Source organism: Myotis myotis, unplaced genomic scaffold (assembly GCF_014108235.1).
Source record: "Myotis myotis isolate mMyoMyo1 unplaced genomic scaffold, mMyoMyo1.p scaffold_m19_p_7, whole genome shotgun sequence".
Taxonomy (NCBI): Eukaryota; Metazoa; Chordata; class Mammalia; order Chiroptera; family Vespertilionidae; genus Myotis; species Myotis myotis.
The window spans coordinates 44968000-44983356 of NW_023416379.1; the positions used below are offsets into that span (position 1 = coordinate 44968000).

The following is a 15357-nucleotide window of genomic DNA, read 5'->3' on the forward strand; positions in this document are numbered from 1 at the left end:
CAGTGGTGTCCATATTCGGTGGCCCTGCATGGAGAGCCAGGTGGTGCTGAAAAGCATCACACAGTGAAGCGTGGATATATCTAGGTTCGACATTTGTCATCCCTTACTGCTGAAGGGAAGGGTAAAATCTGTTTTTCCATATGTTTATGCTTTTTTTTTTTGCCTGCAGTTTTGTCCAGATGGTCTTATGAACATTGTTTACTTTAGGATGTTATCCCAGATGTTTTGAAATCTAATGGGCAAATATAGTACACAGATATATAAGTAATTTGCATGTTATGGTTTAAAAATGCGATATGTTTTTATAAGATTAAAATATAATTTCTGGAAGTATTTTCCCAAATGAATAAGAAATGTGTGTTATATGGACACATATGTAATACCCTTTGTATTACTTTAAGCAATAAAAAAAAAAAGAAATGTGTGTTAAATATGTAATATATTTATATATAGTTAATATAATCAATATAGTTTAGATCCCCTAATCACTCTGTTTTTATGTTAATAAGCTAAAAAATATGGCAACATTTATTAAGATTGTTAACTAAAGGAAATACTTTTGAAGAGCCAAATTTGTTCAGGGTTGCATATACCCAGATTTGTAAGAATGTTGTCCTACTATCTTTTATAATTCTTCTCATTGTACATAAATCACCGAAGAGAAATCAGTTGGTAAATGACAATGAATTTATAATGAAAAGGGTACCATTATGATTGTGGGCAAATCACTTAACCTGTTGGAGACTGAGTTTTGTAAATATAAAATCAGAGAACAACCTCATACCCCCCAAAAATGGACTAATGCTTGGATTTAATTATTCTTTCATCTTAAATCTCTTACAAATCACTATGAAACCATCTAGTGGCAATAGCTATGGTGAGAACCTGAAACCTGCCGATTCCAGCCTCCAGTTGGAATCTCAGATAAAATAATGAAGAGGTGGGCTGCTCTTGTTTACAAACCCAGCCAGGATCACTATGGGGCTTCTTGTTTGTGTAATGCTTCCTAAGCACTGACTGGCATTTGTCACTTGCAAGTTTGAAGACTGTCTGGCTTTCTCTTGCTGCCTCTTTTCTCCATGCCTGGCCTCCGCATTTCAGTGACCTCCACTAATTGTACCCGCCTTTGCTGCTAAGCTCTGTGTTCTTAACACAGTGAAGAACAAGAAAGATCTCTTCTCCTGCCCTCCAGATAGTACAATAAGTAATAAGAATTAAATTGGAATGAAAAATCTTTTCCATGCAATCAATTTGCTTAATGATAGAAACATCTTAGAAGCCACCAATACATTTTTTCTCAATGAGATATTTTCACATGTTCAAAAGAAAAACCAAGAAATTATGAAAACCAAAGGCAAAACTTGTATTAGCAATTCAGAAAATCCAATCAGAAATAAGAGAGAAACTTGAGGGGGAAAAATTCAGAAAGTACAGGGAATGATTAAAGAGAAGAAAAAAAGTGAGAGCAGATCAGCAGTAGACATGAAGAATAACTCACGAAGATATGGATTCTGGCACAAATAATTTTTGGTGGCTTGCTGGACTGTTTTTCACACACACAGTGCTTACCATGCCAACTACTTTGCAAATAGCAGCTCATTTAATCCTTATGAAAAGTCCGTGAGAAAATGTGTTAATAACCTCACTTGATTGATACTGGAGCCCCATCTGTTGATTTTTTGGGGGTGGGGGCCAAAAGTCAAAGGTGCCAAGTCAAGCTTTGAACCAATAGCATGTGGGTGACATCACTCTGCCAGCAGCCAAGACCAAAGTTTCTCTTTATGGTGTTTTCTTGCCCCTGTCCTGAGAACAGGGCCACCTCCACCTCTGTTCATCCCCGTGATGCTTCTGTACAGATGGCAGGGTGGGGAGCTCATCAGAGACATGGAAGGCAACAAGTCTACTCTATTTGCTGTTTAATCTTGTAGTTTTTCATTTATATTGACTTTTTATTATGTATGTTCTCCCCAACATCACACCCCTGTGGAAGAAGGAGCATTCATCTGATTATAGGGTCAAACAGCCAAGCATTTAGCAGTTAATGGCAATGCAAGGCAGCATGTCAGTATTAGATGAGTAAAATACTGTATATAATTGTAAAGAACTACACAATCTGAGGGTTAAAAGGGATTTAAAAGAACATTCGGTTGAAACCAAAAGATTTGAGAACCTGGGACTTTCCTGTCAAACTTCAAATAATAATGATTCAGAAAATAATCTGTTAAATAGGTATAATTGTGTTAGTTCATGAGTGTTAAGAATTGTTCTTCATCTTCATATTGTTATTAAACATATACTATAATTTTCAAATTTGCATTAATTATACAAGTTAGTAAACACAAAACATACACTCAATGTACTATACACTTAGGTATTTTAGCTTTTATATATAATTCTGTTAACTTTTAACTTTTTATTTGGCATTTTTAAATATAGAAAAGTTGCAAGAATACCAAAAAAATTGCCATTGTATAGGGATTTTCTAATTTTATAATTTCTTTTGTTTATTAGTCGACATTCTCTTGTAAGGAAATTTTCTCCCTTTCATCCCCATTTTAAAATTTATTATCAATTCAGAATCACTTTCATTTTATTCAGTGAATAATAATCTGCTAGTGCCCTTTTTTAGTTTTATATTCAATCTGTACCATATTGGACCTGTGGGAACCTATTAGAAGTGGCACCTGTGTATTTTGACATATTCACCACTTTTTTGGGAGCACTTCCTTAGTTTTTGGCACAACAATAATGTGATAGGCTCATTTGGCCTCTTTGCTGCCCCAGGTTAAGAATCAGCCTTTCCTTCAAGGAGTGTACATTTCTTTTAGTAAGGGATGGTATTTAGAAACCCAAGATCTGGATCTTTTGTACTCATTTTTTAACTTTACTCATTTATGTTTAATTTTTCAATTAATCTGGAGTTTAATCTGCAATGCGGTGTGAGGTACAGATGTGTAAATTAACATGAATTAAAATGAAGTGCTTTAGCAGTAAGATACAAAACTCAAGACAGTTATTTGTATTCCTGTCCTTCAGGAGTACTGATTCAGGGGAAACAGCTTATTTAATGTCAAATAATGTATTTAAATGATGTTAAATGATATGTACTTAATTTTACATTTCATGTCAGTTATGTTTTTTCTCACTTAGATGCATTTTCTAGAATTATAAAACTTTGTGAAGAAAAACATGAAACAGATGAAAAAAAGAAGGGAAAAAAAGGCAACAGTGTAACATCTGTGAAAGGAATTACGAATTTAGGAAATACTTGCTTTTTTAATGCAGTTATGCAGGTAAGAGGCATCCGAAAGCTTTGTAAAATGTCGAAGATCATTTTAATTAATTTATATTTGTTTGCACACCTGTAGTCTGTCAAATGACTACTAAATATTCATCTAGAAATTTGTTTTCTTTTCGTTTGTTTTAGGCTATTTTTAGCCATCGTCATACACATGTATAAACCTTCTTTTTCCATAGTGCTTCTTAAATATCTTCTCTGTATTTTACCATGGCTCTATCAGTAACTATGACATTTATTAAATGTAAAATGTACTCAATAAATTTTTTAAAGTTAAAAAACATTTCCTATGCAAGATGAAATTTGAAACTTAGAGTACTGTAATTTATTCCATAAAATCAGAGGCATAGCATACCTGAATCAGAAGACTTTTGTTTTCTTTTAGAACTTGGCACAGTCTTATATTCTTATTGAACTGATGAATGAGATCAAAGAAAATGGTACAATACTCAAGATTTTCCCTTCCTCAGACTCTCAGATGGTAAGAAATGTAACTATCTGGATAAGAGCTCTTTTGAGATGAACCAGCGTCCTTTCGGAGTGACCCTAAATTAACTGAGCCACGTCAGCCAGAGCAGAGAGTTTGACTTTTGTTGAGTAAAATGTCTAGGGCTCCTGTTTTGTAGTTACTGGTGACATTTGCTTAAATATAGCATTTTTGTTCTTTAAAGGTAGATTAACTTTAATAGTGAACATCTAAAGGTTTTTTTGAAGCCTAATCTGATCATAGGTTTTTAAGCTAATGAGGAGGGAAAAAGCAACCTCTGACATCCAGCAGCTGGCCTGGCACCCGCAGTTAGGCCATGTTATTCAAACAATTCACAGAATACCAACCCCAGGCCAGGCTACTTTCAGTCTAATAAATGAGGCAAAGCAAGGTCACTTCATGATTTCAAATAACCAGGTTGCTCTATCACTTAGAAAATTCTAAACAAGGAGACATATGTAATACTCTTTGTAATACTTTAAGCAATAAAAAAAAAAATTAAATAAATAAATTTTTAAAAAAAGAAAAGAAAATTCTATACAATCTGTCTGTTGGCCAAAATGAATGAATGCTGTTTCTTTTCCTTTTTTTCAATTTATCTTTATTGCTAAAAGTATTACAGATGTCCCCTTTGTTTTCTTCCCATTGACCCCCTCCACCCTGCATTCCCCCCCCCCCAGGCCTTCTGAGTGCTATTTCTTTATTAGTTTATCTTCATTCTCATCTCCCCACACACACCCACATATAAGATTTATTGAGATACCTAATCATAGAATTACCCCCACTTTCTGACACTGTCCAAGCAAGAGCAGACCTCTGCTTGCTTAGCCTCCCTGCTGAATTACCCAACTAGAGCCCCAATCCTATATTGGTTCTTTCAAATATTCTCTCATTAAGACACGCCATGGTTCCCCATGGTTCGTGTTCTCCCTCAGTGCATCAAGCAGTAAACCCACCTTGTTCAACTGCAGGTGTGTTCCTGGTGGGCTTTGGCTGGAGAGCATTAACATTAGTAATAATGATTATAGTTAGAAATTGATGTGTGTGTGTGTGTGTGTGTGTGTGTGTGTGTGTGTGTGTGTGTTTTAGAAGAAGAAAGAGTGTATGAATAGCTCATGATCTGGTTTTCAAAAATACTTAAGAAAGAGTTCTTCTAGAATTTCTTAGCCCACTGTAGTAATCTTAGATTTTTTCTTCCAAGGAGACAGTTTTGAAAGACAATATTATTGAAAAAGCAGACTATAAATTCATTGCCTGTTTAGCCCCTTAACATTTTTATGGTAGATCCCAATGCCCTCTTCTAAAGTGAGGTGAGCCCTAGCCAGTATGGCTCGGCTGGTTAGAGTGTCATCCCGTCCCCATGCACCAAAAAGGGTGGTTCAGTTCCAGGCCAGGGCACATACACAGGTTGCAGTTATCCTAGAAGATAACATACTATAATGTTCGAGGATTATATTTGGGATCTGCATTTTTACTCATTATGCATAAGGAGAGGGGTATTACTGGGGAAAATAACATTTTAGAAAACAAAATGTGATGGAATAGAAATTCTAGAATAAAGTGCATTGATCCTTCACCAATTTAAGCTACTTTTGCCCAGCTTTTTGTCTCTCCCCTTTATTTTTTTTTTATTTTTTATTTTTTTAAATATATTTTATTAATTTTTTACAGAGAGGAAGGGAGAGGGATAGAGAGCCAGAAACATCAATGAGAGAGAAACATCGATAAGCTGCCTCCTGCACACTCCCCACTGGGGATGTGCCCGCAACCAAGGTACATGCCCTTGACCGGAATTGAACCTGGGACCCTTGAGTCTACAGGCTGACGCTCTATCCACTGAGCCAATCTGGTTAGGGCTGTCTCTCCCTTTTAAAAGAGAGAGAGATGGTATACCAGGTCCCCCCATTCCTTATTTAGCAGTAAAATATTTGGGGGAAAGAAGGGTATGGAGTTTTGCTAATATAAATATAATTTATGATTATTTGTGAAAATGTACAAATATCAAGTAGATGAAGAATTTTACTTTTAGGAGAGCACATTAAGGGACAGTTATAAGCAACTAAAAATTGGTGATTTCATTCTTAAGCTAATAGTTTTATTAAGTACTAGTAAAGGGCAGATGATATGAGAATACCTGTGTTTTTCAAGATAAAGCATTTAATTCTAATTTTCATTTTTATATTTTTATATATGAGGTATTAAAGTTTCTTAATACAGTTGAAGGAATTTAGTTATCATCACTGAAACGAACTAGAACTGTTTGATTTAAAATAATATATATTTCTGACATAGAGTTGATCTTGTTTTTAAAGGATCCATTAATGGTGGAACTTTCAAGCCCTGGACCATTGACCTCAGCCTTGGTCCTGTTTCTTCACAGCATGAAGGAAACTGACAAAGGATCGCTGTCTCCTAAAGCTCTCTTCAATCAGCTTTGTCAAAAGTGAGTGCACCTACATTATTAATATAAGTAATCATGAGTTACAAAATGCTATTGTGTTTATACTTAATATGAGTACTTTCAGTCTTACTGTAACATTGCTATTACTGCCTGGATACCAAGAGGAGGAATTAACATTGTTTAGCTGCAGCTCTGTGGTCTATGAAAATTATATCATTTTAAAATATATATATATATATATATATATATATATATATATATATATATATATATATATTTTTTTTTAATTGATTTCAGAGAGGGAGAGTGACATAGAATAATTGATTGGCCGCCTCCTGCACACCCCACACTGGGGATTGAGCCCGCAACCTGGGCATGTGCCCTGACCTGGAATCGAACCATGACCTCCTGGTTCATAAGTTGATGCTCAACCACTGAGCCAGCTGGCCGGGCAGGGAAATTATATCTTATAAAACTCTGAAGAAGTGATTGTTTATCCCCATTTTATGTATAAGGAAACTGAGACTCATAGCAGTTGAGTACTTTACCCCATTTCATAGTGACAAAACCAGGATTCACATAGAGGTCTGTTCTAACTCAGAAGCCCATGATTATGCATTATACACAGACAGTAGGGTGGTGAAGGCCTTGAACAGGGTGGGAATCGGATGGAAGTGGCAATGGGGGGGGGTAAAGGGGGACATCTGTAATACTCTCAACAATAAATATTTTATTTAAAAAATTAAAAGCTCATCATGTAACACAATAAAGTATGAAAATTATAGAATTGTAAGATCTTAAAAGGTGCTATAATAGATATCTAACCTAGTTTCTTTATTTTAAAAGATGAGCTTTGAGGCAAATAGAGTTTAAGTGAATTTCTCAAGATGTTATGAAATGTTTAAAAACAAAATATTTGCCCGGCTGGCATGGCTCAGTGGTTGAGCCTCAATCTACGAACCAGAAGGTCATGGCTCGATTCCCTTTCAGGGCACATGCCCAGGTTGGCTCGATCCTGCAGGAGGCAGCAGATCAGTGATTCTCTCTCATCATTGATATTTCTCATTCTCCCTTCCTCTTGAAATCAATCAATAAAAATATATTTAGGCCCTAACTGGTTTGGTTCAGTGGGTAGAGCGTCGGCCTGTGGACTGAAGGGTCCCTGGTTTGATTCCAGTCAAGGGCACATGCCAGGGTTGCTGGCTTGATCCCCAGGAGGGGACGTGTAGGAGACAGCCGATCAATGATTCTCTCTCATCATTGATATTTCTATCTTTCTCTCCCTCTCACATCCTCTTGGAAACAATAAAAATAAAAAATATCTGTATATATACAAGCCTAAGCAACTGAACAACAACTGTTCGACCAGTAGCTATGATGCGCACTGACCACCAGGGGGCAGACGCCCAATGCACAGGCATGGAAACATGGAACAGACTGATGAATTTCGGAGGGAAGGGGGAAGGGGGGAGGGCGGGAAGAGATTAACCAAAGACCTTGTATGCATACTAGAGGCCCGGTGCCCGGATTTGTGCACCGGTGGGGTCCCTCGGCCTGGCCTGTGGGGATCTGGCCAAAACCGGCAGTCCGACATCCCCTGAGGGGTCCCGGATTGCAAGAGGGCACAGGCCAGGCCGAGGGACCCCACCGGTGCGTGAATTCATGCACCAGGCCTCTAGTATCTATATCAGCCATGGGCAAACTACGCCCGCGGGCCGGATCCGGCCCGTTTGAAATGAATAAAACTATTGAAAAAAAAGACCGTAGCCTTTTATGTAATGATGTTTACTTTGAATTTATATTAGTTCACACAAACACTCCATCCATGCTTTTGTTCCGGCCCTCCGGTCCAGTTTAAGAACCCATTGTGGCCCTCGAGTCAAAAAGTTTGCCCACCCCTGATCTATATAATAAAAGCCTAAGCGACCATTATGGTGGAATGACCAGAACAACCAGTCACTTTGATGTGCACTGACCACCAGGGGGGAAGATGCTCAATGTAGGAGCTGCCCCCTGGTGGTCAGTGCGCTCCCACAGTGGAAGTGCTGCTCAGCTGATAAATGGACACCAGACACCGAGCCTCTCCTGGACATTCCCCCTGCACATCCCAGCGGCTGCTGCCACCGTAGGGCTGGGTTGAGTGGGAGCAGCGTGGCGCCCAGCTGGGGCTCCTCCCTGGCTGCCTGCTGCTTCGCGCACTACTTCATGCTGTGCAGGATCAATGCGGACAGCGGGCTGGAGCCCAATGAGGGGGCTGGAGCCTGATGAGTTGGTGGGTAAGGCCAGGCTGTGGTGACAGGGAGGTTCACCGATCCCCGCAGGCCAGGCCGAGGGACCCCACCAGTGCATGAAGGCCTCTAGTTTGTGTATGTGTATATATATATATATATACACACACACACACGCACACACGCACACACTGACACACTGACACACACACTGACACACTCACACACACACACAATATTTGAGTGTGGAAATAAACACATACTATAAAGGTCGTGACTTAACTTTAATGTATGTACTTATTCCTACATCTAGAAAATTGAGAGCTTACTCTGTTGTCAGTACTTGCTAGAATTCAGGTACACAACGTGTCATGTGTTTAAAACGGGCCTTGTAATAGAGCCATAAACTAGTTTAGTCCACAATGAACTAAAATATGTAGAAACAAAATTCTTTAAACATGAACTTGCTTTTTTTTATATCTACACTCTTTAAAGTTTCATTTTAATTTAAGCTCGTTATTTGTGTCATGGTATTGTGTTTTATTATATTTTGTCTCATAGTAGTGTACCAATATAATTTGTTTCTAAAAAATGTATTGTGTAAAGAATACAACACAAACTCTACCCTCTTAAAATGTTTTTGTGTAGCCCTAGCTGGTTTTGCTCAGTGGATAGAGCATCGGCCTGAGGATTCAAAGGTCCTGGGTTCGATTCCGGTCAAGGGCACATGCCTGGGTTGCGGCTCCATCCCCAGTAAGGGGTGTGCAGGATGCAGCTGATCAATGGTTCTCTCTCATCATTGTTGTTTCTATCTCTCTCTCCCTCTCCCTTCCTCTCTGAAATTAATAAAAATATATTTTTTAAAAAATAAAATGTTTTTGTGTATAATATATTGTTGACTATAGGTACAATGTTGTACAGCAGCTCTCTAGGGCTTATTCATCTTGCTCGACTGAAACCTTATGCCTATTTATTACCAACTCCACCTTTGCACCTCACTCCAGCCCCTCACAACTATCATTCATTCCATCCTTTGATTCTATGCATTTGAGTATTTTAGATTCTTCATATAAATGGAGTCATGCAGTACCTGTCTTTCTGTGACTGGCTTATTTCACTTAGTATAATGTGCCATCATATTAAATGTAGTCTAAAATATAGAGGGTGTATTGTATGTTTCATTTGCTCGGCAAATGCTGTTTTTTTTTAAAGGCTGAGGAACAAAAAGATCCCTGAAAAGCCTCAGAAACATAGGTGCCCCATAAAATTAAGAAATTGTTAGGATATATGTACTCTAGAAATTTGTTTTAGACTCTATCCAAAATAACTGTGTTTTGTATCATTTTTCTTTTTCTTTTTTTTTTTTTTTAATATATTTTATTGATTTTTTACAGAGAGGAAGGGAGAGAGATAGAGAGTTAGAAACATCGATGAGAGAGAAACATCGATCAGCTGCCTCCTGCACATCTCCCACTGGGGATGTGCCGACAACCCAGGTACATGCCCTTGACCGGAATCGAACCTGGGACCCTTCAGTCCACAGGCCGACGCTCTATCCACTGAGCCAAACCGGTTTCGGCATCATTTTTCTAATTTTATAAAGATTTATAAATTATTAATAAATTATTATTAAAATAATAGATGCTCATAGATAAAAATTCAAATTATTAGTATGTTTTTTTATTTTAAAAGTCATTATGCACATACCGACATAAAAATTGCAACTTCCTTGTTTTGCTTACTGTGTTTTGTACATCTCTCTATATAGTACATGTGGATATAACTGATTTGATTTTACATATTTGTATACAGGGTGGGGGAAAAGTAGGTTTATAGTTGTGAGTATGTGAAACACATATGTGGTTGGCATGTAGTAGTTGCCCTATAAATGATAGCCATATTGTTCTCAGTACACTTAAGGTCTCTTCCTAATTGGAACAGGAATCACATTTTGACTTAGTACAAAAAGAAGTAAATTGAATCTTTGACTATATGTTTTTATAAAGTGATTTAAATATTAATAATATATTGTTGATGAAATTATCTTTTTTCCTCTCCTGCTGTTTTTAAATCAAAGGGCCCCTCGATTTAAAGATTTTCAGCAACAGGACAGTCAGGAGCTCCTGCATTATCTGTTGGACTCAGTGAGGACTGAAGAAACAAAGGTCAGGTCTCTTCATGTTTATCACATATGCTCTTTAAGAAGAGGGTTCAAAACTGAAGGGTTTCATTTCTACCATAATTTTTATGAGCGGTTAGGAAGTTAACTTGATTTTTTTTCCTCACTATTCTATTTCTTCTCTCTCGCTCTTTTTTTTTTTTATCTCTTTTACAAGATTATTTTCTTTTACTCTGTCACAACCCCTGTTCTTTATTAGTTAATGTTCTTTGGCTATAATTAACAGAAATCAACTAAAACTAGCTTAAATAAAGAAAAGGGATCTAAGAATCCAGGTGAAGGGGGATATAGCTGGGAATGTTTACTACATGATGGTTATGAATCATTGTAAATGGAATTAAAATTTATGTCTTTACATTGTTTTTCTCTGTCGTTATCACAAATAAAACAACAAAATCTATCCCTATCATTTATTCTATTTCCCTTCTATTACTTGACTAGAGGCCCAGTGCATGAAATTTGTGCCTGGGTGCAGTCCCTGGGCCTGGCCGACGATCAAAGCGCAAGCGTCTGGTGTGGAAGGGCAAGTCCCACCGGACCTCTGCTCACACCCGCCTTGGCCTGATGCTGCCCACTCATCTGCTCCACCATCCCACCTTGGTCCCACTCCCGTGGTGGTCAGTGCACATCATAGCGAGTGGTTGAACTCCCGGTCGAACAACCACCCGAGGGGACAATTTGCATATTAGGCTTTTACTATATAGGATGGCATTCTTTGTTTCAAATTAAATTACTGTTCTGTCATAATGGTACATTGGGATTCACAGTATCTTAAAAACTCAGGCAGTGTAGCAAGAAGCATTGGTTTTTGAAAGCTCTTATCTTTCTTCCTCTCTGTGAGGGTTTTAGATGGCGTGGCAAAATTAAAATGTCAAGTGTGTGTATCTGCTCAGTCCTGTGAGCAAGGCCAGTCTGTTACAGTGGTACCCAGGCGGGAGCTGCATTGTCTGGCCTGGGAACCCACAGCTGTTAGTTGTGTTGCTGTTGTCGTTTGCCACTGCCATGTGTTTTTTGATTGAAGAAAGGCTACACCATTAGGTCTGCCACCAGAATCTTTTAGTAATGATTACAAACTACTGATCTCCTTTCATATTGTTTCATCAAAGTCTTTTACAACTATAAAGTTCAGGACTATAATATGCTCTTATTGAATGGAGCACTAAAAGGATCATTTGTGCAAAAAATTATAAGTTTTTTATGTGCAAATAAAATCAGATTTACTATAAGAACTTTTATAAGCAGTCTTTTCAACTTACAAATATATATGCTTCACTTTTTCCCTTTTAATTTGAGCTATCACTAAAGAAATGTTACATTTTTATTATCTTCTCAAAGATATATCACTTTAATACATTATTGGATAGGATTTTTTAAAGGCACAATACTTCAGCTAACTTAAACTGAGTTTTTTTGCATTCTTATTTTTAAAAGAAGTTTAAGATGGAGACTTAGATAGTTGAACTTGGGTAGTGCTAGTTGATTAATGTGCTGCAGTTGTTAGTAGCTCCCTGATCTAACAATGAGAGGTTGTAGATGGACCTAAACTCATTTATTTTATTCAACTTGATGAATTACCTATTAATTAACTCTTTAACAGTATAGAACAGAGAATATACATTTATGGCTATAATACAATTAAAATAAAACAAGTCTAATAGTTTAAAAAGTTAATTTAATCAACTTAATTTTTTATACTTTTTTATATTTTAAAGAGTAATATCATAGCTTACATTTTAAAATATAGTAAAAGCTCATTAAATCATTGAAATTCATATCTAAATTAATAAAATGTTCAAATTGGAAAATAAATATACAGACTTCTAATTGAGTTAGAGGTCTATTTCTAGTAACTAGAGAGCCTTTTTACAGTTATATTAAATAGTTAAAGGTGAACATTAGTATTTATTGGAATCTTTCATTTATATGCATTAAATATTTCTCCTGCATGGAATTCACACCATTATAATTTGTTTATTTTAGTTAAATTATTTTTTTCATAGGTAAGTCAACTTTAGCTTAGACAGGAAGTCCAGATCAAATAGTAGTTTCACATATGAAAACCTGTGATTAAGACATTACTTAAAATAATATTTTGAAGAATAATGAACAAACATTCTTTTCACCTCATTGTTAAAATGTGAATTAGAGAAGATTAAATTTATCCATTAATTAGGGACATAATTAGTGTAAAAGATGATTCATTAGCTTAGATACATTTTTATTTTTAGAATATATAGTTTTAATTTATTCTAAAAGTTTTCTGTGAGGTTGGATCTTTCCTAAAACATACGGAAGAGATGTGAAAACATAAACTTTGAGGACATTAATTGATATTCTGGACTTGAGTCATATATTTATATAAGTAAAATAATCTGTGTGGAAGCCAATGTGACCAGTTTAAGAGCTTCTTATATAATACGGCTTTCTTCATAGACAAGACATTTCATATGGTTTATTTGTGACATTTTGTCCTGATTAAGGAATACATCATTTTTAGGAACAGAGTGGGAGAGGGAAACAAATGGAGAGAAAAGGGGAGAGAAGGGAAAAGAGGGACAAGTTACTCTAAACCTGTAAGAATAATGAGACGAGGCTGCTTGCTTTTTGTAGACGGAAGAAACACCTTCAAACCCAAGAGAGAACCTAGACATAGGAACTTTGACTGTAATTCCATATTCTCTCCCAAATAAGAAAATTTTTTGTTCATGGAATTTTAGGACTAGATTTAATTTTTAAAAATTCAGTCATTTTATTTTATAAATTAGGGACTGAGATCCAGTGTACCTTGCTCTTTGAAAGTCCTTCTCTTATTAAGATGAGGCTGGAGGTAACTGTTACTAAAACAGATGATATTTAAAAGAACACAGAATACTGCTTTAAAATAACAGATTTTATAAATTCGTATTAACTTTGTTTTATAGAGAATACAAGCTAGCATTCTAAAAGCATTTAACAACCCAACAACTAAAACTGCTGATGATGAAACTAGGAAAAAAGTCAAAGGTATGTTGACACACTGTTAAAATTTTATTCTACAGGAAAATATTTAAAGTTTCTTTACAGGGACAAAGAACTGAGCATTATGTGAATGAATGTTGTAAAATAGTTGCCTTAAAATGAAGGGATACTTATTCTAGTGGCTGCAAGATAGTCTAGTCCAGTGGTTCTCAACCTTCCTAATGCCGCGACCCTTTAATACAGTTCCTCATGTTGTGGTGACCCCCAACCATAAAATTATTTTCATTGCTACTTCATAACTGTAATTTTGCTACTGTTATGAACTGTAATGTAAATATCTGATATGCAGGATGTATTTAGGTGACCCCTGTGAAAGGGTCGTTTGACCCCCAAAGGGGTCGCGACCCACAGGTTGAGAACCGCTGGTCTAGTTGGTCATAGAAAGAAAACGTTAGAATTTATCCATGTGAATTTAAAAAAATAAAAGTAATATCACATATACAGATTGACACTATTGCTCTTAATAGGAGGCTGTAAGGGAGACTTGAAAGGTGGTTGAAGGTAGCATCCTTATTTGGAAGTTCACTTTTATCATATTGGACTATTTTGCAGTTGAGGTGTGTGCTTGGATGAGTGAACTCATGGATATTTAACTCTAACTTGACAATGCTTAAGTGCTGCAAAGACTCCTGCAAGGAAACGTTTATTGACGAGAGTACTGACAGGTCAAGTGCACATGTCTGCTTTACTCCTAGTCTTCTCTCTTCCTCAGCCAAAATGTGAGGCAAAAACAGTGATTATCTAATCAAAGTGGTCACTTACAAGTATTTAAGTGTGGATTTATAGTCTGTGTTATTAGTGATTTACCATGTCCTAAGTGTGTATTCTGCCTTGAGATGTTAACTAATGGTAGTATAAAGTCATCATTTTTAGAAGACACTTAAAATATGATTTGTATTTTATTCATTCTCTTTTCTAACTTTTATTTTTTATAGTAGTATATGTACACCCTATCTATCTATATAAACAAATATATGTTGTGATTATATATGCCAAATTTTATATGCAGTTTTAAAGGTTCAGGTTTTTTTAAATGTAGATTTTCAAGCATGCTCTTTTGTTTTGAGATAGTGCCACCTAGAGCATGTTTAGAATAACTGCCCAGTTTTTCTTTCATCTCTTTCCAGTTTTGTAATCTTTTCTATTAACCCTTGTACAATTTTTCTTAATGAAACATCTTAGTGTACTATAATGTCTCAATTATAATTAATAAATGTTTTATATAGCCCAATATGTCTGCTCTGTCATTCATTGCAGAAAATACAATGTTTTAGAAGACAGAGATCTAAAAAAGATAGAAATGAATAGATTTTTTAAATATATTTCTCCCCCAGTGTTTATTGTGGAAAATGTCAAACTTCTATTAAGTAGAGCGAGTAGTATATGAAGTTCCATGTATCCATGTACTCATTACCCCATTTCTTACATTCATTTCCTGGAGTATTATGTTTCATCTATTTTCTCCCAACCCCAGATTATTTTGAAGCAAATTATAGGCATAATTTCCCTTGATATATAAATACTAGAGGCCCGATGCACGGAATTTGTGCAAGAGTATAGGCCTTCCTTCCCCCTGGCTGCTGGCACCGGCTTGCCTCTGGCACCGGGACCTGGGCTTCCCTCACAGCCCCAGCTTCATCTGGAAGGTCGTCCGGAAGGACGTCTGATCTAATTAGCATATTACGCTTTTATTATTATAGATTTTTCAAACAAGTAATTCTGACAGTTTTAATATAACTGAGCAGT

The 15357-nt window shown here is 36.3% G+C and overlaps 1 protein-coding gene across 9 annotated transcripts in view; it reads left to right on the top strand.

Moving 5' to 3' along the window:
- USP45 (ubiquitin specific peptidase 45) overlaps nucleotides 1-15357 on the top strand; it is a 61246-nt gene that overhangs the window by 27369 nt on the left and 18520 nt on the right. For 6 of the 9 annotated variants that reach the window (XM_036317146.1, XM_036317148.1, XM_036317147.1 and 3 more), the window contains 5 exons: nucleotides 3151-3293; nucleotides 3684-3779; nucleotides 6098-6228; nucleotides 10492-10579; nucleotides 13515-13596. In XM_036317146.1, coding sequence (XP_036173039.1) covers nucleotides 3151-3293; nucleotides 3684-3779; nucleotides 6098-6228; nucleotides 10492-10579; nucleotides 13515-13596 — 540 coding nt within the window. Of the gene's footprint in view, nucleotides 1-862; nucleotides 941-3150; nucleotides 3294-3683; nucleotides 3780-6097; nucleotides 6229-9062; nucleotides 9120-10491; nucleotides 10580-13514; nucleotides 13597-15357 lie in introns of those variants that run through there. The other 3 variants (XM_036317152.1, XM_036317149.1, XM_036317154.1) reach the window with 3 other exon arrangements.